This window comes from Macrotis lagotis, chromosome 4 (genome assembly GCF_037893015.1).
Source record: "Macrotis lagotis isolate mMagLag1 chromosome 4, bilby.v1.9.chrom.fasta, whole genome shotgun sequence".
Classification (NCBI taxonomy): domain Eukaryota; kingdom Metazoa; phylum Chordata; class Mammalia; order Peramelemorphia; family Peramelidae; genus Macrotis; species Macrotis lagotis.
Genome location: NC_133661.1, coordinates 150,951,158 through 150,973,546, shown reverse-complemented (window position 1 = coordinate 150,973,546; position 22,389 = coordinate 150,951,158). Strand labels below are relative to the sequence as shown.

Sequence of the window (22,389 nt, the reverse complement as noted above, 5' to 3'; positions counted from 1 at the left end):
TGTCAATTAATTCTCCTGCTATTCAGAGAGAATTTAATTTATTTAGTTTTATGTTATAGTTTTTTTTAGTGTCAGTTTGAATTCAGTTTGAAGAATGTTCTTTTGAAGTTTAATCATTTCACCCACCTCTGATCTCTTTAGTTTTTCTGATTTCCTAAGAATGAAAAAAATGTCCTCAAAACATTAATGGCAATTGAGTTCAATTTCCATTCTCAATCCCCTCTTTATTGCTATGAATTTATTGAATGATTCAGTACAGACAGGCAGAATAGCCTAATTCTAGAACTTTCTTTGTTCAATAGTCACAGTCAAATATTATGAATCAATTGAATTACCACCTATACTTCTAGTACTCCTTTTAAATTGTTTGTTTTGGGACTGATTACATTTAATATTTAGCCTGGTGCAGTGAAAAGAGACCTGGAATAGTACTCAGGAGAGTACCTATTTAGGTCTAGTTAATTACTTCACCTCCAACTGTATGATTCTGGTTAAATCACACCATCATAGTTATTACTATTATTAAAATAACTCACAGTTTTAAAATACTTTAAGACTTACACAGCCCTTTATATGGGTTATCTCATTTGATCCTTGCAAGGGCCTTGTGAGGTAAGTGCTGTCATTATCTCTTTTTTTTACATATGAAGAAACTGAAGTTGAGAGAGAATAAGTTGCTCAAGGTCAATCAGCTAATAAGTGTCTGATGCAGTATTAAAACTAGGCTATTTCTGGGGGCGGTTAGGTGGTGCAGTGGACAGAGCACCGGGCCCGGAGTCAGGAGTACCTGAGTTCAAGTCGGGCCTCAGACATTTAATAATTACCTAGCTGTTTGGCCTTGGGCAAGCCACTTAACCCCATTGCCTTGCAAAAAACCTAAAATTAATAAAAAGAAAAACCCTAGGCTATTTCTGACTCCAAATTTAGTACTGTTCCATTTCCAAATCCACTGTACAACTCTAGTTGTCTCATTGAGTTTTAGCTTCCATAGCTATAAAATAAGGAGATTAAATTAAATTAAATTAGAATTCCATACTTCTCCAAAATTCTATGGTTTTATACCTAAACATATTTATATTGAAAATTATAAAATGATATAAGATATCAGAACATGATACATTTCTGCAGCTCATTTAAGCTTCTAAATGGATTACTCATCATTAGAGGAGGAAGGGAAAGAATATGCAACTATTAAGTACTTACTATATGCCAGATGCTATGCTAAGCACTTTATAAATATTATCATATTTGATCCTTACAACAACCCTATGAAGTAGATGCTATTATTATCCTCATTTTACAGTTAAGTAGGCTGAAGCAGACAGAGGTGGAATGACCTGCCCAAGGTTACACAGCTAGGAAGAAACTTCCGAAATTTAAATTCAGGTCTTTCTGACTCCAGACCCAGCACTCCATCCACTGCACCACCAGCTGCTTCCTTATCACAAAGGTATTCAGTGAGAAGCAGTTTGGAGTAGTGGATAGACACTGTACCTTAGAGCCAGGAAGATCTTTGTTTAAGTCCTGACTCTGACAAATCAACATGGGCAAATCATTTAACCTTTCAATGTGCTGGCAAGAAATGCCAAAAGGCAAAACTCCCAAGCTGCCTGAACCAGATTAAAATGTAATTGGAAAATGAATACAAATATAACAAAGATAACATTAATTTGTAGTTTTCTAAGTCAATATGTTGCCAAAGGGATGTTTCTATTTGAGTCTTTCACTTCTGCCCTACATTATTCTTCAAGGCTACCAGTTAAAAATAAGTTTTTGATTTTTGTTTCTATCTGAAATTTTTGAAATATAATAAATAAAAAAAATAATAATAATAAATGCTTGTGGATTGCTTGATTTGTTATGGTAGAGATTGATTCTCAACTGATAATTCCCCACATTGATGAATTAATAGGATAATAGATTTAGTTATAGAAGAGAGCTCAACAAATATGTAGTTTAACCCTCTAATTTTTGTTGTTGTTGTTTGTCCTTTGTTCTAGAAGAAGGGAGGTAATGCCATGACAAGCACATGATTTGGATTTGAGTGAGGGGGGCTGTACTAAGTCACCAGTCTCACTTTCTCCTCTGGAAAAATCTGAGTCCAGTGACCAGATAGGAATCAGGACAACTGGAAATAGTCCTGGAAAAGAGGCAATCAGGATTAAGTGAGTTACCCAAGATCATACAGCTCATTAAGTGTTGAGTGACTAAGGCTGGATTTGAACACCAGGGTTGGTGCTCTTTCCACTGTGCCACCAAGCTGCCAGTGACTTGCTCAGAGTCCCATGGCTAAATTTTTGAGGCTAGAGTTAAACCCAGGTTTTACCAAATATACCTTTCCATACATTGTACCACATTGCTTTTCCATTCTATCTACAGACAAAAAGAGTTGTATACATATTAATGCTAGGTACTCCTAAAAACCATAGGCCTAAATACTCTTTTATCAGAAGTTCTAGATAAAAAAAGTCATCATCCAACAAGTAAATTTTTTGCTATGGTTTAAAAACAATTACATTAGGATGTCTTTGCTATCTTCCAAAGATCTCAAAGTACTTTTTTAGTTTTAGAAACTTTAAGTTTATAGGGATAATAATTGAATTGAATAGTTGTAGTGACAGTCAAAGCAACAGGTTGGGATGTTTCAAGACTCTAAACAAGTCACTAGTGTCAAAGTGGGTACTTACTACCTGATATACTCAAATGGCCCTAACCAGACAAAGAAATTGGGGTTTTTAGCTCACCAACCAACCAATCAATAAATATTTGTAAGGCATGTAGATTCTAAGATATAAATACAAAAATTAGATTATGATTATTCTGCAGAAGTTGGAGTAATTTATTAACAAGATAAAACATGTTTATAGATAAGTAAATACATTATTACTCATAACCCTATCCCCCATCTCAAATTTTCTGCTCACAAATGGGACTCAAGGTCATCCATTCTCTCTCTTTTTGCAACAATATCCCAAGTTCTTAATGAACCTTTCATGAATGAATAATACTAATAGTAGCTAAAATTTATATTATATTTTAAATGCGAAACACTTTAGAAATCATCTTGTTTTATCTTTATAAAAACCAGGGCAAGTAATCAGTCAGTCAGTTTAAGCATTTATTAAGAGTTTACTACATGCTGGGGCACCTAGGCGGTACAGTAGATAGAACACTGGCCCTGGAAGTCAGGGGAACCTGAGTTCAAATCCAACCTCAGATGCTTAATAATTGCCTAGTTGTGTGACCTTGGGCAAATCACTTAACTCCATTGCCTTAAGTAAATAATTTTTTTTAAAAAAGAGTTTATTACATGCCAAGCCCTGGCTAAATCCAGGGAATTAAAAAAAAGTCAAAAACCTTCTGTGAAGGAACTTACATGTCATGTCCATTAAAGACAATATGAAAACTAGTCCATGCAAACAAGAATTCATATAGAATAAAATGCAGATAATATCAGAGGTGGGTTCACAAGAGGCTTCTTGTAGAAGATTGAATTTAAGCTGGGATATGAAGTCAGAGAGGAAAGCCAGTGGATTTAGAGGAGGAAGGAGAGAATTCCTATTTTATGTGCTGAAAATGCATCAAGTCAGAATACACTGTCTTCTGTGAGGAAGAGCAGGTAGTCTAGTGCCACTGGAGTGTTATTATTAACCCCATTTTACAGATGAGGAGACTAAAGCTAACAGAGGTAAAGTCACGGGCCCAAAATTCACACAGCTAAAAATGATGAGAGCTAACAATTATATAATGGTACCAGATACCGTCTTATCTCATTTAATCTTTACACCAATCTTTACCTGGGAGGTAGTAGGTTCTCTTGCTATTCCCAATTTACAGATGAGGAAACTGAGGCAAACACAGTTTAAGTGACTTGCCCACAACAAGAGTCTGGGACAAGATCTGAATTCAGGTATTCATCCTGATTTTGGATTCAGACCATCCCCATTGTCAGTTGGATTCATTTCTCCTGCTCTGTCCTCTCATGGCTCACTTAGAAATATAAGAGGGCAATAAGAACTCTAACTTTCCTAAAGACCAGAACTCTGGGAGGCAGGGCTTTCCCCCTGCATAATGACATCATTTGTTTGGGGCTGAGTCTTTCAGGAGCGCTATATAAAAACAGCCCTAAGAGAGTTGCGAGCCTGGAGCTCCATCCTGCTGGCCACGGTGCTCCAACTGAGAACACGTGCTCGCGTTCAGCTTCTTCCAGGAGAGGCTTTTCTACTGAGTGAGAAAAAAAGAAAAATCCTGTGAGCTACCTACTGGGAGACCGGGAGCTTTCCTGACCATGCCAGCCCAGAGCTTTAGTGCAGCTGGGGCCACCGTGCTTATCCTTTTCTTAAAGGTGCAAACCTCTGTACCAGCACCACTTAATGGTAAAGTTGCTGTCTTTTTTCCCCCTTTATTAACCTTCCTGAGCTCTTAGATTTTGTGCAGAGAATCTCTGAGTAGTTGAATTACTTGATGCCATATTAAATAGTACAGGGAGCTCTTATCCTCACCTAATGGGGATGGAGAAGAATAATGTACACCCTAGAGCAGCAAATAATCAAGTTTCTTTTAGTTTTACTTAAAATTCTTTACCTGGGGGGTGGGGGTGGGAAGAGGAGGTTAAGGCAGAATTTACTAATTATGTTTTAATCATCCATAATGTTCCCTGAACGTGCACTGAACAAAAGGGAGCTTGGAAATGTGCTGACCGGTGGGGAGAAATTGCTATAGACTTAAAAAAGTCAATATTCATAATCCACCTGCAGACAATAAATTATTGACTAGTGTTTTATGATGCTCTTTTTATTAGAAGCAGGAAAATTGCTTATTGGTTTGAGAGATCTCAGGGACAAGATTCATTCCCTTAGGGGATAGATTCTTCATGCCACGAACTTCATTTAAAGATGGAGCGATGATGCATATTAGCCTCAATCATTATCCTCTCTGAAAAGAGAGCCCCCCAACCTCCCCCCAACTTTATTTTCATTTTTTTCCTGAGTTTAATCAGTATTATAACATCTAAAAGCAAGATTGGGGACTGGAAGCTTAAATCGTGAGATTCAGGTATGGGTCAGTGCATTTTGCTGAACTGCTACATTGTGTGTAGGGAGTGGGGGTGCGGGTGGGGGTGGGGGGAAGACAGGTTTCAAGTTATTTTTGGAAGAAGAGAAAAATGCCAAACTTTGCCTGCTGGAGAGGGTGAGGAATGAGTGTGGGGGTGGGGAATCTCTCCAGCGCCTAGGGTTAGTGCTTTTCTGGGGGGGAGAAGACTGACACTGATGGATAGATAGCTCATGGATAATTCATGGGTATTTCATGGATAATTCATGATGGTTCTTGCCCTGTGTGGGGTATGCTCTGAGATCGTCAGCCTGGGTCATTTGTGGGAGCTACAAATCCAGAGGATTTACGCCTACCTCCAGCTAAGACATGTGGGATGTTTTGCTGGCTTGGCAGGGGAGCTAAAAATCACTTCAATCACTGACCAGAAAACTTCCATGCCTCTTTTTTCATTCTGGAGGTCAGCAGAGAGTCCTTAATAGTAGAATATATTGTTAGTGACTTTGAGATTGCCCTTAATGAAGTTAAGGCATGATAGGCTTCATTTCATATTAACTTCTGGTAAGGAAGAAATGGTAAGGAGATGGGAGAAAGAAGTGATATAGAAGTTAAAATGAAAAGTGGAAGAAGTTTAAATATCTTGTGTGTCAAAAAACCTCCTTTACCCTTTTCCCCTTGCCTGAAAGAGTAGTAAGTGATCTATATTCATCCTAGAACCGCCCCCCCCACCCGTTTATTCTGCTCTCTAACCATCCCAGGACAATAGAGAAAACTAGCTATTCATTAGTCCTTTTCATTCTCCCAACACCCCTGAATGAAGGACCTTTATCCTTTGAGGGCCAGCTACCTCTCACTGCCCCAGTCCTCAACAACAACAACAAAAAAAAAAACAACAAAAAACTTTCCAGACTCGAAAGGAGGGAGGGTTGGAGGAGGAGGAGAAATAGGGTAGGGAAAGGAGCTCTTCATCTCACTCTGTAGTTAGCTGACCTTGCACTCATTCCTATCCACAAAACATATTTTTATATAGTTGCCCCCCCTTTCTCAACTCTTTTAAAGCCTCTGGGCATGAGGTCCAACATACTTGTACCTCCCTCCCTACACCTGTGGTGTAGGACCAGGCCTTGGGGGTAGAGGGGGGAATGTAGTCTGGCATAAACTGTGGGTTTGTTCTCTACCCCAGACTTCACAGTTTTTAATTCCTCGAGCTGTTAAAATTGGTGAATGTCAAAGAAAAATGCATGGGGGATGGTATGAGTGAGAGAGAAGTGAATAAAAGGTGAAATGTGAAGTCCTAGGCAGAGAAAACCTTGTATTATGGCTTTATGAGGCTGTTTAGGGCAGGTTTTTAATGAATTCTGCAGAGCCAAATCTTGTCTAGCCTAAACCAGTTTGTACTGTATTTCATGTGAGGAATTGAGTTTGCAGCTGGGCTGCTCTGCCTCAGCATAGGGTTACATCGAGAAAGTTCTGAGAGTGGGTACAAGGTGCTCCAAATGCCCTGAACCCTGTGACCTAGATCTTTACAAATCATTTTTTTTTCAGAACATACCCAAGGTTTTTTCCTTGCCCAGTCTGTAGTGAGTTTGCAGGTTCAAACAGGCATTCAAGGTTGAGTTACTCAAGCCTCCCTAAATCACTCAGATGACCTTCTCTAGGATGGAAAAATCTCTTTCCCTTACAGAAGGCCTTACTAGTCAGAAGAAACTAGACCTGGTGCTAGGATGAGAAATTTGCCTCACTTCCTTTATGGAGGTTCTGTCCTGCCTTTAGACATGAATTTCCCCTATAGTCCAGGTTTATTCTTCAACATCTCTCCAGGGATGAGTGGCAACCACTCCAGGAAAAACTTCTTTAATAAGAATTGTAACAGTCCCTTTCGGTGATATAGGTGCATGCCAGTTCTTGGGCTGGTACATCACCTCAGAGAGCTAACTAACCAGATTTGGCATTGATAAGTATCTATAAAAGTAGGCAAAGCTAAGCCCTTTTGACTCAGTCCTTATTAACTTTGATTTTTCTTTAGACTAACTTTGCTTCCTTTTCAGCACCCCACCCACTCCTAAATCTATCCAGGCGCTGATTATTCCTCCCCCACTGCACCCTACACACCCTACATACATACACACACACACACACACACACACACAAACACACACACCCCTAAGAGTCTCAAGCTTCAGAGAGAAGACAGTTCAAGAGGTTAGCTTCTGATACCACTCCCTTACAGTAGACAATCCCCAGCCTTGTGTCAGTCAGCCTTTTGGCTCCTCACTGTCCCTGACATTAGATGAGGTAAAGAGCTGTCACTGAGGTGTTTTTAGACATTTTGCAGTTGCTCCTTCCTTGATGAAGATCCACAATAAAAGAAAAGATTCAACCTGGGATACTTCTAGAGTTAGCAGCAAAGATATTTAACAATCCTCTTGTTGGCAGTTATTTAGTTTGTGGCAGGTGCAATTTGAACACTCTGGTTAAGGATAGACTAGTCAGGGGAAAATTGACTGTTTACTTGGTGGTCTAGGGTCAGGTAACTGGCACTTACTGTGCTTTTCCAGAGGAAAAATGGGGTGGAAATATCTTGCCATTCATGGAAATTTAGGCTAGAACCTTCTCTTGTTACAAATTTTGCATAGCTTCCCTTGTGGGAGTAGCTGCCATATGTTTCTACAATCTATCATCATGCTTAATAACTGAAGAAAACAAATGTTCAGGGATTAACACAAGAGAGTAAAAGAGATCTTCTGTTGTTTAGCCCTTGAGTAGTCAGTTCTCTTCTCTTTGTTCTTTGGTCCTATTTCTGCTGAGAGAGAAACTGTAGTCAGCAAACTATAGGAGCTTTCTTGAACAGTTTTGCTGCCCCAGAATTTCAAGCACTTCTTTCATGACAATGGGAAGCTAAAACAGTTCATCTGGCCTGAACAAAGGCAGGAGAATGAGGGAGCCTGATGTAGTAGTGTAAGGTCCATCTCTGACACCAACTGTCTGTGTGATCCTAAGTAAGTCTTTTTTAACTTCTCAGTGGCTGCAGAAAACTGTCTACAACAAGAAGAAGAGAAGGGGGCAGATGTCTATTAGTCTAGGAAGTTCCTCACCAGGGAATCTCTAATAAAACCACAGGACCAGGGCTGTTAGGTGGCACACTGTATAGAGCACTGGCTCTGGAGTCAGGAGTACCTGAGTTCAAATCTGGTCTCAGACACTCAATAATTACCTAGCTGTGTTACCTTGGGCAAGTCACTTAACCCCATTGCCTTGCAAAAAACTAAAAAAAACAAAAAATAAACCACAGGACCAATCTTGATCTATTCTCAACATCTGTATAACAGCTCCATGGAAAACTCAGATTGATTCCCAATCCAATAGAAGACTCAGCTTAATCTGTTTATTTAAATTCATGTGTTACTCCAGCTTCTGTCCCAAGGGGGGGGGGGGACCAGCTTCTTTGGCTGATGATTACCTCACCTGGAACAGTATTTCAGGAAATTCCAGGACAAGCTTCACTTTACTCCCTCTCTCTCCTGCCACCTTCTCCCTTTCCTCCACAATTACTTTGCCTGACTTCCATCCTTACACTCTCAATAAAAGGAGGGCAAGGAAGAGGATAACATTCAAGCTACATCTTCACTCGTGACTGGGATTTCAACATATGGAGATGGGATGGGCAGAGAGATAAGAGTAGTCTAGGCATTGGCAAAGGTATGATGCCAAGAAAGTATATGATGTTGGGGCAACTAGGTGGTGAAGTGGATGGAGCACCAACCCTGGAGTCAGGAGCACCCGAATTCAAATCCAACCTCAGACATTTAATAATTACCTAGCTCTAAGACCTTGGACATGTCTCTTAATCCCATTGCCTTGTATAAAAGGGGGGGAAAGGATATGATATATTTGGAATAATGTTAATAATCTATTTTTTCTGGAATACAGTTGTGTTATGGGGCAGTATTGGAAAACAGAACTGGAAGAGTAGTTTGAAACTAGGTTATGGAGGACCTTGAATGCCACACTAAAGAATAATGACCAGTCATTCAACAATAGGGAGTCAGGGAAGGTCTTTGAGCAAGGAAGTGATGGGATCCTATAAATATGTCTTTAAGAAAGAGTAACCTAGTAATTAGGTAACATCCTAATCATGTAGGATGATTTGTAGGAGGGAGAAATTAGGACAGAGAGATGAGTTGGAAGGTTGTTTAAATGTTGGCAAGATGTAGGGAGGAAAAATGAAAGAACTTTTAGGAATGTGGTCAAAGACAAGAATGTATGGTTTATTTCAGTAAGTGCAGGGGGAACATGACCTTTTAATATAAAGACAAAAGAAAGAAGAAGGAATGACAGAAGATATAAAGACATTAAAATGTTGAAGAGGCAAGGTTTTCTTCTGCAGGTAATTTGATTAATAGGATGGATATATAAGAATGAGGGGAAAAGGAAGGAAAGACCGAAGGATGAGATAGTCATCCTCCATAGAAGAAAGTAGTGGGGAGAATTTTTCTATAAATTCCTTGTTATTGGCTACAAGTACTCTATGTTTGGGATTACTTTTTTTTTTACCTTCATATAAATGAAAGGGACCTTAGAATCATCAGATTCAGAAGTGTCAAACATGTGGCCCCAAAGCACTCCTGAGTGCAGCCAAAAACCATATTAAATTGTAATTGAGGGTGGAGGTAGCTAGTGGCACAGTGAATAGAACACCATCCCTGGAATCAGGAGGACTGTAGTTCAAATCTGGCATCAAGTCATCTGACATAGCTGTATGACCCCTGGGCAAGTCACTTAACCCTGATTGCTTCACCAAAAATAAGAAAATGTAATTGGGAAATATGTAACAAAATAAAGTGAAAACTTAGGAAACATTACATTTTCTCTCTCTTTTTTTTTTTTGCAAGGCATATGGGGTTCAGTGGCTTGCCCAAGGCCTCACAGCCAGGTAATTATTAAATGTCTGAGACTGGATTTGAACCCAGGTACTCCTGACTCCAGGGCCGGTGTTTTATCCACTGCGCCACCTAGCCACCCTGAAACACTACATTTTAAGACTAATTCATTATGTAGCTCACAGGGATCCTTATATATGGAGTAGTAGCCCCTTTTCTATTTGAGTTTGACACTACTGGTCTTGTCCTGTCTTATTTTATATATGTATGAGGGAACTGAGGTCCAAAAACACAGAGATTATGTTGTGGAATTAAGAGTCTACTGTCGGGGCAGCTAGGTGGCGCAGTGGATAGAGCACCAGCCCTGGAGTCAGGAGTTACAGGAGTTCAAATTCAGTCTCAGATACTTAATAATTGCCTGGCTGTGTGGCCTTGGGCAAGCCATTTAACCCCATTGCCTTGCAAAAAACCAAGCAAACAAAAAAAAACCCTAAAAAAAAGTCTACTGTCCCAGAAAAATCCTTGAATGGAGGACTAGATAACCAAAAAGTGAAAGTTTCCCTCTTAGAGATTCTCTGAAATGCCTCTGGAGTTGCCATTGAAAAAGTTTCAAGTAGCTAGCTATTTCCAAATTAAGAGAGAAACAAACAAACAAATGCAGAGATCCTATTTAGGAGCCCAGGCAAAGCAGATATCTTTATTTAAAATAGTTGATCTGTGGAGACGTTAGGTGGTGCAGTGGATAAAGCACTGGCCCTGGAGTCAGGAAGATCTGAGTTCAAATCCAACCTCAGACACTTAATAATTACCTGTGACTTTGGGAAAGTCACTTAACCCCATTGTCTTGCAAAATAAATAAATAAAATAGTCGATATGACAAAAATCAAACTTCATCTTAATTTAATTCATTTTAAAATTAAGGGTTCTGCTTAATCTTCTCTCTTGATGATCTAATCAGCTCTCATGGTTCAGCGATCATCTTTATGTAGATAACTCCCAAATCCCTATCCAGTCCTAATCTCTATCCTACACTCCAGGCAGTCAGAGCACAAACTTTTATTAAGCGTTTACTATGTGCTAGTCATGATGCTAAGCACCAGGGAGTCAAAGAGAGATCAAATCAGCTCCTGCCTTTAGGGAGCATGCATTCTAATGAGGGAGAGAACCTATAAATAATTATTATCTGTCTGTTCGATGGGCAACTCAAATTTAGCAAGATCCAAGGTGGAATTGTGGTGTTGATTCCATGTTTTCCACAAATCCATCATTCTTTCAAACTCTTGCTGATGGCACAACCAATTTTCTAGATTCCCAGTTTTATGGTCTTGGAGATATCCTGGAGTCTTCCCTCTCTTTCATCCCTTTTAGCCAGTTACCAAACCTTATTGATCTTACCTTTATTATGCAATTTCTCTCTCCATTCACCCAAGTCCTTATTCAGACCCTCATCATGACCCGACTATTGCAATAAAGTCGTATTTAAAAGGTAAAGTTTCTTCCTTTCTTTTAGGGATAGGGACAAGACCTCTGATTTCTTTGGTATAGGATACACCTGGGAGTACCAATGCAGATTGGTACCTTGTATATAATTTATAGGCTCAGAGAACCATGAAGTCAAGTGACTTCCCAGGACCATACATCCAATATGCATCAGTCAGGTCCTCCTGGCTTAGAGGTCAGTTCTCAATCCTCTATACCACATTGTCAATTTCCTCCATGCAGCTACCAAATTAATATGCCTAAAGCATAGATTTAAACCTGTATTCACCTTTCTCCAGAATCATCAGTGATTCTCTCTTCTCTCTAGAGTAAAACTGAAAAAAAAAAAGATCCTTAGCTTGACACTGTTTTATTAGATCTGGTTCCTACATACATTTCTGATCTCATTCCATATTATTTCCCTTCACACACTCTATATTCTAGTTGAACTTTGCCTGGCAGATGTTTTTATATGGAGTGGTCTTCATATATGGAATACAATCTTTCCTCACCATGTCATAAAATCACTGCCTTCCTTCAAAACATAGCTCAAGGTGTTGCTTTCTAAATAAGGCCTTTCCTGCTTCCTCCTCCTTCCCCTGGGTATTAACAGTTTCTCACTCTCAAAGATATTTTTAATTACTTTGCATATAGTTGCATTCATGTCGTATCAATCTCTCCTCCTTTCCATTAAAATATAAGGTGCTTGAGGATAAACAATTCAATTTTATTTTTTATATTCCTAGAGCCTGAGAGGCAGCGTGGTAGAATGGATAGAGCCAATGTTGCAGTTAGGAAAATCCAAGTTCAAGTCTTGCTCCTAACATAATTTTTGTGAGTCACTTTAGCTGGGCAAGTCACTTTAACTTTTCATTGCTCCAGTCACTGAGAAAATGATAAACTATAGACCACTAGCTGATCTATCTTAGTTGAAAGAGTTTTTTAAATGCAAAATTCCCTGTGTCAATGAAATCTCAAGTTAAGAATAAAAGGGAAAAATAATCCCAATTATCCAGCAAATAAATGGCTTTAAACCTAGAAGACCCTTAATAAATGTTTGTTGAATTGAGTTGGAATTTTCTGAACTGAGAAGTTCACAAAATCATAGAATCTCAGAGTTGTGAGGAACCTTATAGGTCATCTAATCCAGTTTGAACCTGACAAGAATCCCTCCTACTTTTACCCAGAAGTTAACATTTAGCCTTTGATTCAAGACTTCCAGTGAAGGGACAGCTAGATGATACAGTGAATGGAGCACTACATTTGAGACACCAGAAGACCTAATCTGACCTTAATTCCTAGTTGTGTGATTCTGAATAAGTCTCTTTATGCATTGTCTGTCTCTGTTTCTCAATCTGTAAAATAAACCTTTTCCAGGGCTGTTGTAAGAATGAAATGAGATAATATTTGTAAGGTGCTTTGCTATTTAAAGGTAAGTTGTTCTATTAGTAGTATTTTTTCCTAGTCAGGTAACCCATTCTATTTTTGTGTCACTATAAATTCTTCTTGTCATTTTTTGGAAGTTTTTCCTCACTTTGAACCTACCTCTATGAAACTACCACTAATTGGTTTTAGTAGAACAAGTCTAAACCTCTTCCACATGAGAGTCCTATAGATACTTGAAAACAGCTAGAATGCTCCCCTCCCCCAGTCATATTTTCTCAGTATTAAAAATTCCTTATTCTTTTATCTTGTACTTACTTGTTTTAATTTTGTTTTGCAGGATCAAAGTGGACCTATTTTGGTAAGTAGTGACTTTTAATTCCTTTCATCAGGAGAGGATTGTACTAGAGAGGATGGCAGAATTGCAGAGCAATATAGATATTCTGAAGAGAGTAGGGAGATATAGTAGAATGGGGTGGAGGGGGTGTTTATCATTACAATCAGCAAGTGTAATGAAACAACCATAGAGCTAGTCTGTTGAGAACCACAAGTACTTTCATTCTTAAATGAAAATACAAAGACTTTTATGAAAGATTGGTTCCCTATGAGTTTCCTATCACTCAGGAGGTGTGTGTTACATACTGTTCTCCAGAGGATTGAACAACCTTGGTTATCAAGCTGCCCAGTGCTCTGAGTCACATGTCATGGCTGCCAGAGTCTCATAAGGATTCCTATGAAAAAGGAGTGTTCAGAGTTCACAGATACTGGACAAGTAACCTCTAGATGGGAATGCACAAAAGTGGTACTCTTTACCAGAGATAGATTTACTTTGCATTTAATAATGAATAAAGCAATCTTTTCTGAAAATTTGGCTGAAGGAGGAAGAAGACAAGAAGCAAAAGAATTAGAAGTTCTTATTAGTTCTCAGGTATCTACCTGCCAAAGACTGAGAACAAAGTTTTGGTGATTACATTTATAGGAATCAGCTAATTGTTGTGCCTTGTCACTTCAGTATCTGAGCTGTAGGCAGTGAAATGTTCACAGGATTTAATTTAATGCCAAAGATTTTTTCAAACTCCTGACCGTCATTTTGGTCAGAATTGCAAGACCAGAAATAAATTGAGCTTACTTGATATGTAGAAATAAAAAGAATATGTTATTTAATGGTCAGAACAGGACTGGGAAGTAAAGAGGCAACATCACTGATTTTCCATGTATCCAAAGGCATAAGAGGTAGGTCTCTTCTATCACAGTGATTTTATTTGTAGCACAGAGCTTATTAATAATGGCTACTTGAAAATAGTGAGAGAAAGGAGATAGATGCAGGTTACATTGGTATAACAAGCAGGAGGGCAGAATTGGGGACAGTGGCCCAGGGCAAATTAAATCTACTAATATCCAAGATCAGACGATTCATGAAAAAGACTTCATTCCTTTGAAGCCGCAAAAGTTGAAGATATGGGTTGACATGAGCATGCAGTAATGTTTTTAGCAGGGTAGTCAACTACTGCAGTGGAAGCAGAGTCCAGGAAGAGAAATATTTGACCTAGATTTCCAAATTGAAACTTCAGCAGAAGCTGTTTCGTCAGACTGAAAATTGTAAAAGTCACATTGTAGCATTTCTTTATCTATTTTAATATAATAGAAAGCACACTGGTTCTAGGAAAAAGTGGTTTAAATCCTACCTATGATGTTCACTATCTATGTGATCTTAGGCATGTCATTCCTTGGGTCTCAGTTCTCTCATTTGTAAGAAGAAAGAGCTCAACTAGATTGCCTTTGAGATCTTTTCTAGTTCTAACAATATGATCTTGTGATATTTATAGAGCACTATGCATATATATATATAAATAATGTGCATGTGCAAATACATATACATATACACACATATAAACATATGATACCCCCAAAGTCTTAGTACAGTTTTAAGCTATTAAAGATTTTGGATATAAAAATCTCATTTGTGGATATAAAATCTCATTTGTACCTTAAAACAATCCAGTGAAATAGGCTGGACTGGTATTATTATTATCCCCATTTTACAGAAGAAAATCAGCATGGAGTATTGGTTAGAGAACTGGCCTTGAGACAAGAAGACCGGAGTCTAGTCTCTGATACATTTCTGGTAACATGACACCTCACCATTCTTAGCGGACTAGACCAGAGGTGTCAAACAGTTCCCACTGCAGCCCACTACACCCTTTTGTTTGTTTGGTTTTGTGTTTTGTGTTTTGTTTTGTTTTGTTTTTTAGGTTTTAGCAAGGCAATGGGGTTGAGTGGCTTGCCCAAGGCCATACAGCTAGGCAATTATTAAGTGTCTGAGGTCACATTTGAACTCAGGTACTCCTGACTCCAGGGCCAGTGCTCTATCCACTGTGCCACCTAGCAGCCCTTCCACTACCCCCTTCTGAATGCAGTTTGAACCATATTAAAATGTAATTGGGAAATATTTAATAAAATAAATAAAAATACAGGAGAACATAGATAAAGCTAATATGTGGTTTTTAAGTCAAAGTGTAGCCCAAAGGGATCTTTCTGTATAGTTAAGTGGCCCCATTTCCATTTGAGTTTGACACCCTGTTTCTAGGTAAGACAACTTTAAATTTCAGAAAAAGGATGGGCTTGCATGGGTTGAGGTATTTTCCTCAATTAAGAGTTTCATATACTAATGAAATCACGGTGTGTTTCCAGATCTCACAAAATAGGAAAGTGGGAGTCCGAGAGGGTAAGTCATTTGCCTATGGTCATACAGCTAGGTGTCAGTCAGGTCCTACTGACTCCAAGGTCAATGCCATTTAACCCATCACGTGGGCTTGTGGCTTATGTAGCATAACAACATTCATTAGCATGCCTGGATAAAAAAGGGCTTTGGGCCAAGTGACTGCTGAACTGACAAAAGCTCAACATTTGATCATGCATATATGCACAGAAGACAATGGACAGGATTGCAGAACCCAAGGAATTCAAGGAAATCTTTGTTAATTTCAAATGGACAAATAATAGGTTCTTTCTTACACATTACTTATCCCCTTCAAGGTTAGTTGCTCTTGGCTCAAACTAAAATGTCCAATATCCTGAATATTTTTCTTTGAGGAATCATTCATTCATGAAAGGTTAGTAGTTCTTCTTTGAAATAAAGAATATAGATCTAAACTATTAATACTATTTAAATTAATGTATACCATATAGTGCTAGCATTTCCTCAACCCATTCCCTCCACACGATCCTATTTAAGGCTCTCATTCGCTTGACTTCTCATAATAATTATAATGATGATGATGATGATGATGATGATGGTAATAGCTGAGAATTGATATATCTCTTTAAAGTTTGAGAAGTACTTTACAAATACAGTCTCATTTTATGCTGACAAGAAGCCTAGCAATGGGTGTCATTACTATCCCTATTTTAAAGATAAAGAAACAGAAACAGAAGAAAAATGACTTACCTAATATCACAAAGTCATTAGGCAAGGTACTAAGCTGCTAGGTATTCAAAAAAAGTCTCCTGCCTTTAAGAAGCTTACATTTTAATATAGAAATAATGTATAAAGAAATAGGTACACACAAGATACAAACAGAGCAGATGGAAGGTAACCTTAAAAGAGGAGACTAGAAAAGATGGAGGACTAAGAAAGGACAACCTCTTTCTGAGAGTAGGATAAGCTGAATCTTGAAGCCAGGGTTTCTAAAAGATAGAGGATTGGAGTTGAATGGCAACTGTTAAGAGGTCTAGAGCTCTATCTACTGTGCCATCCAGCAGTCTCAATAATAGTAGTTAGAATTTATGTAGGACTTTAAGGTACTACACACATTATAAATACCTTATTTTATTCTTATCCTATCTGGAAAATAGGTGTTATCATTATCCCTATTTTACAGATGAGGAGCTGAAGCAAATAGAGGTTAAGTGACTTTGAGGAAGTGTGGATGAACCTTGGTTTGCTTTAAAGCAATAGTAAAAGATAGGGGTCAGTGTGATATAATGCCAAGAACATTGGTTGTGGAGTCAGAGGTCCTGGGTTTGAAGTCAGGGAATGAAAACTGAGAACTTGGGAAGGTCACTTCATGTTTTCCAGGTCTCAGTTTCCCTCAGTTTTCACCTGAGGGAAATCCTCAGGTAAAATTTTCAATGTTATATTTGTACAATAATAAGTTTGGTTAAGGTGACTTCTAAGGTCCCTGCCAGCTCTAAATTCAAGTATCTGATGCCTCAGTTCAGAGATACCAATAGAGATTCACATTTCTGTTCTACTTTCACCACTTTTTCTTCATTCAGACAAGAATGATTAAATGTAGCAGCTTTGGGGGGCAACTAGGTGGCGCAGTGGATAGAGCACTGGCTCTGGAGTCAGGAGTACCTGAGTTCAAATCCAGACACAGACACTTAATCATTACCTAGCTGTGTGGCCTTGGGCAAGTCACTTAACCCCATTTGCCCTACAAAAACTTAAAAAAAAATAATGTGGCAGCTTTTTGTACCGCCATGATCCATCTTCTGGTCTCCTGTCAGCTGTTGTGGTGGTGATCTGAAGCATGCCATAACCTCTATCGTTTGCCATCATTGTTAAATGAAAGTTATATTTTAATCCTACTTACCACATTCTTGGGGACCATCTCGTGTCTGACAACAGTACAACAGATTACATTTTAACTTAACTTGAAATATTTCTATTCAATTCTCACTTTGCTTAAGGCCCATTAGTCACAAAACATAACTAAACCTTATACAACCACAGGCCCAAAATGGATTTCTAAATGACTTTTATTGGGTCACTTAAGTGGAAAATTATTACCTGCCTCTAATGATCCTATCAATTTCCTTGGCCTAGATAAGCATAGATTACTGCAAGCACCAGCATTTTCTATGACCAAAACAACACCTTGGTGAGACCTGGAGAAATTAGCTCATGTTTCTAAAGTAGGATTTTAACCAAACCAGTTGAGGTAGCTTGGAGGAGACTATCTGGCATTGTTCTAGTCAGCTACTGTCCAAAGAAATTACCTTTTCCTTCTTTTGGATCAGGACTTCCTAACGTTTTTTATTGTCATGGGTCCCTTCTCAGAAAAATTTTGTAAATGTATAAAACAAAATATATAGGATTATAAATGAAACTAATTTTATTGAAATATCTAATTTTTTTTTAAAATTCACAGATTCTAGGTAAAAGAACCCTTGTTTTAGATAGATAATTGTAACTCACTTAGATGGAAACCCCAAATTAGCATCTTATATATCACTAAGTTCTAGTCTAGTAGGTACTCAAGGGAAATCCTGAGGTGAAATTTTCAATATTGTATCTAGCGCTTAAACAACAAACATTTGTTAAGAACATAATCTCTACAAAGAAGGCAAGGTACTAAGCTGCTAGGTATTCAAAAAAGACTCCCGCCTTTAAGAAACTTGCATTCTAATATAGAAATACTGTATAAAGAAATAGGTACACACAAGATAGATGGAAGGTAACCTTGAAAGGGGAGACTAAAAAAGATGGAGGACTAAGAAAGGACAACCTCTTTCTGAGAGTTGGATAGGCTGAATCTTGAAGCCAGGGTTTCTAAAAGATAGAGGATTGGAGTTGAATGGCAACTGTTAAGAGGTTTGTTTGTTGTAATGATGATTGAAAGTCTCTATATTGCTGGGTATTTATTTTTGTTTAAAAAATAGTTTTATAACGGGATAGATGTACTTGCTTTTCCCTCTCTACTTGTTTCTAAGATATATCGTTTAATGATTAATAAAGAATATGACTTCAAAGTAAAGGTTGTTACTTAGAGAATGGAGGAACTTACATATTTATATGCCAAGCCCTCTTCAGAGGTAGGTGTAGGGGTGTGTGTGTGTGTGTGTGTGTGTGTGTGTGTGTGTGTGTGTGTGTGTGTGTAGGTGATACTGGTGCTTGAAGACTTGTTAGAGTACTCCCTGAAGTAGAGGGCCTCCCTCAGACCATATCGACAATCCATTTCGATTTAACAAACGTTTAGTCTTGGCACACAGTAAATAGTTAGTAAATCATTTTTGGTTGATTGCAAGGGGTTGTTTTGGGAATCTGAAGACAAAGTAGTTCCTGACTTCAAGGCACTTAATATCCTAGGAGGAGTGGGAGACAATGTGTACTCAGAAAAGTAAATACAAAATTTTGAGGGGGAAGGATGTAATTAGTGGTTTCTGAGGTGAGCATTGAATGGAACTATAGTAATAATAATAGCTATCATTTATATAGCACTTGAAGTTTTGTTTTGTTTTTTTTGCAAGGCAATGGGATTAAGCAGCTCTCCCAAGGCCATACAGCTAGGTAATTATTAAGTGTCTGAGGCCAGATTTGAACTCGGGTACTCCTGACTCCAGGGCTGGTGCTCTATCCACTGAGTCACCTAGCCACCCCAGCACTTAAAGTTTTGCAAAATGCCTTATAAATATCATTTGAGCCTCACAACAGCTCTGGGAGGAAGAAACTATTATTATCTCTATTTTATTGATGAGTATACTGAGGCAAACAGAGGTTAAGTGACTTGCCCAGGGGTTGAGACCAGATTTGAACACAACTCTTCCAGACTCCAAGCCCGATACACTATCCACTATACCACCTAGATCCTTCTAAAGCAAGGTAGGATGTTACAGTGGAAAAGAACTCTTGTATGTATCCAGAGGACCTGGGTTTAATTAAGTCTTAACTCTGTCTCTTATTATCTGTGGAATCTCAGGCAAATCACTCACCCTCCTTGACCTCAGTGTACTCATTTATTAAATGAAGGGTTGGACTGGTGACCTCTGAGATTTCTTCCAGTTGTAAATCTATGTAATTGTGACTCCAAGAGGAAAATGTAAGAAAAGAGAGCAGTCCAGGCATAGGGGACAGCTTCCAGAAATATATTTTTCCAAACCATCAACTGGAAAAAGCCATTGCCCCTTTTCAGTGTCACCCTTCTTCTATAGAGGTGAGGACTTTGTACTAGAGCAGATCTTAGTCGAGAAAGCCAAGGGCAGGCACAGTTGGATGATACAAAGATTTCATGTAGTGAACACAAAAAGTAAATTAGGTAAAGAGTTACCCTATAGCAGAGTGGGGTGGAGGAAAAGGCAATCAGCAACAGCCTTTCACTGAGGCCCAGAATTGCTTGGAGCTGGCAGCAGCACAGTCTGGGTTCAGTTTGTTTCTGAATATGTAGGGCTTCTACTCAATGAGCCATTTTAAATCTAATACCTCACAGCACATTGCCCAATTTCCATTCATTCATTCATTCATTCATTCATTCATTCATTCAAGAAAATCCTCATGAGGTACTGGCATTCACAAGGCTAAGTGGTTGCCAGGGAAAATACAAAGTTAATTGAAACCTGGTACGTGTAGGACTCCCCATAAACATTGCTGAGTCATCATCTGTTCTGGAAGACTCCTATAGCCTCGAGCACATAATAATGTCCTTGTAGAAGTATGTGAAGAGGGGAATCTATTTTTGGAGAGTAACTCATCAGACTGACTTCATAAAATAACTCCCCAGGACACAAATTTGGATGACTGGTCTCCAGGCCACAACTTCAAGGCAGACAGAACTGTTTCCCTCATGATGACTGACTCCCTATTCATGGTGATGGAGGAGACAACCAGAGTTGTATTGTGCTTTTATTACTGTTGAGGCATGAAAAAATGTAGATGGTTTTACACAAGCCATTGCTACTTAAAAAAAAAAAGTCAAACATAAATTCTGCTACAGCTGCTTGACTATGGCAATGTATTGGTGAGATGTGAGACTAGTAGACAGGAGACCACTTGTGAGTCTAGACCTAGCTCAGTTGCTAAATTAACTGATCCAATTAACCTGTAAAATGAGGGTGCTGGACCTCCAATCATCCTTTTTAGCTCTAATAGTGTATTACTGTAAATGAAAAATACTTGTAAATAAAGGTCCAAGAAAAAATTTCCAATGCTTCAAGAGCTAAGTATAAGTAGGTAAAACTATCTTATGCCAAGATTTCTCCAAGTCAGAAATCAATTAGAGAAAGCAACTTGAAAACACATTGTATAGAAGAGTTTGTTGCTAATTACATTGAGCATAAATTGGATTCTAGGTTTTTATAAACTTAGATAGTATGCACAGTTTGACATGTTGAGTGCCAGATAGGTGTTAGAAAGAACTGGGCTCAAATTTTGCCTCAGATACTAGTGTCTGACCTTGGCCAAATCACATACCCTTTCTGAGTTTGTTACCTCAGCTGTGAATCTATTGTCCATCAGTAAGTCTTTGTGAGTCTTAAAGAGCTATCATCATCATCATCATCATCATCATCATTATATTTGCCAGAAGAGATCTTACTTAGATACTATTGAATCCAATCCCTTTATTTTATAGCTAAGAAAACTGAGACACAGAAGAGGTTAAGCAACTTGCACATTGCCATACAAGATTTGAACCCAATTCTTTCTGACTCCAAGTGTGTTTACCAAATATTCAGCTTCCACAATTCCCTTACCTATTAGAGCTGAAATGAATCTCAGAAAGGGAGGATTATAGCTTGATGGAGATACTCATTCTTTATCCTTTCCTTTCCCTTCTCCTGCCCTAGACCCCATTTATAAACATGTCTGTTACTGCTGGACAATAGATTCACTGTGTGAAGAATTTCCTATGGGAATCCTAATTCACCGTGAAACCAAATCACATTCTTGGTCTCTCAGGATTCCCATGCTCTCCAATTCAGCACCTCCCCTTTATATACATGGATACAATTATCTTGCATCTGCTAGTTATTAAGCTATAATATTCACACCTCTGCCATCATCTCCTCCCCTCCTCCCTAAGACCTTTACTAAGTACTACAATTGAAACACATGAGAAAAAAATATTAGAAAATTGAAAAGAAAAAAATGAATTTTCCTTTCCTCACTCCATTTGCTACCTTTCCTTCCTTGGCAATAGAGGATGTATATCTTCAAACAGAAACCACAATATTAAAAGAAGGATTTTTTTAGGAGTTAAAATGAGTTTAAAATGGCAGTTACCCCAAATCCCAGTTCCACATCAATTAGGGACCTAGTGCAATTACATAGAGCTGATTTAATTAAGGATGACTCTTCACAAAAGGTACAGAGAATAACTTAGCTGAAAAAGAACACAGCCGCCTTTATGCTTGGCCTTGCCTGTGTCTCATAGGAGGAGGGCAGTCTTTGATAATCATTGACAGATGTCAGCAAAGATCTTTTAGAAAAGAGGGACCTTCCCCATGTAAATATACCTCTATTCCTTATGTATTTCCCTTAAGGACAGTAGTCTTATCCATTATCATTAATTGAATCTGCCCTACAATTTAATTTCAGTTACTCTCAAGTGAAGTTCTAGCCTATTCTGGGTTCTGTCACACCAATACTGTGTGAATACCAGGTGGTATGTCCAAGGGTAATTATTTCTTAACTTATTATAATGAAATTCCTGCAGAGCTCACCTATATGGATCTATATTTGAGCTCACAAATCTGGTTCTGGATCTGGTAGGGTAATCCTTGCCACCAGCAGGTGGTATTGGCTAATTTCCCTGTTTCTCTCAGTTGAGAATCTTAGGGCACTTAGTTGTCATCCACGGTAAGGTTCCATTGTTTA

At 38.4% G+C, this 22,389-nt stretch overlaps 1 protein-coding gene across 4 annotated transcripts in view; it reads left to right on the top strand.

Annotated features, from left to right (window-relative positions):
• The first annotated feature begins 4,132 nt into the window (after window positions 1-4,132).
• The window catches only part of CA12 (carbonic anhydrase 12), a 76,825-nt gene continuing 58,568 nt past the window's right edge, over window positions 4,133-22,389 (top strand). For 2 of the 4 annotated variants that reach the window (XM_074234341.1, XM_074234340.1), the window contains exons 1-2: window positions 4,134-4,376; window positions 13,135-13,155. In XM_074234341.1, coding sequence (XP_074090442.1) covers window positions 4,289-4,376; window positions 13,135-13,155 — 109 coding nt within the window. In that variant the 5' untranslated portion in view covers window positions 4,134-4,288. Of the gene's footprint in view, window positions 4,377-13,134; window positions 13,156-22,389 lie in introns of all 4 variants that reach the window. The other 2 variants (XM_074234343.1, XM_074234339.1) reach the window with 2 other exon arrangements.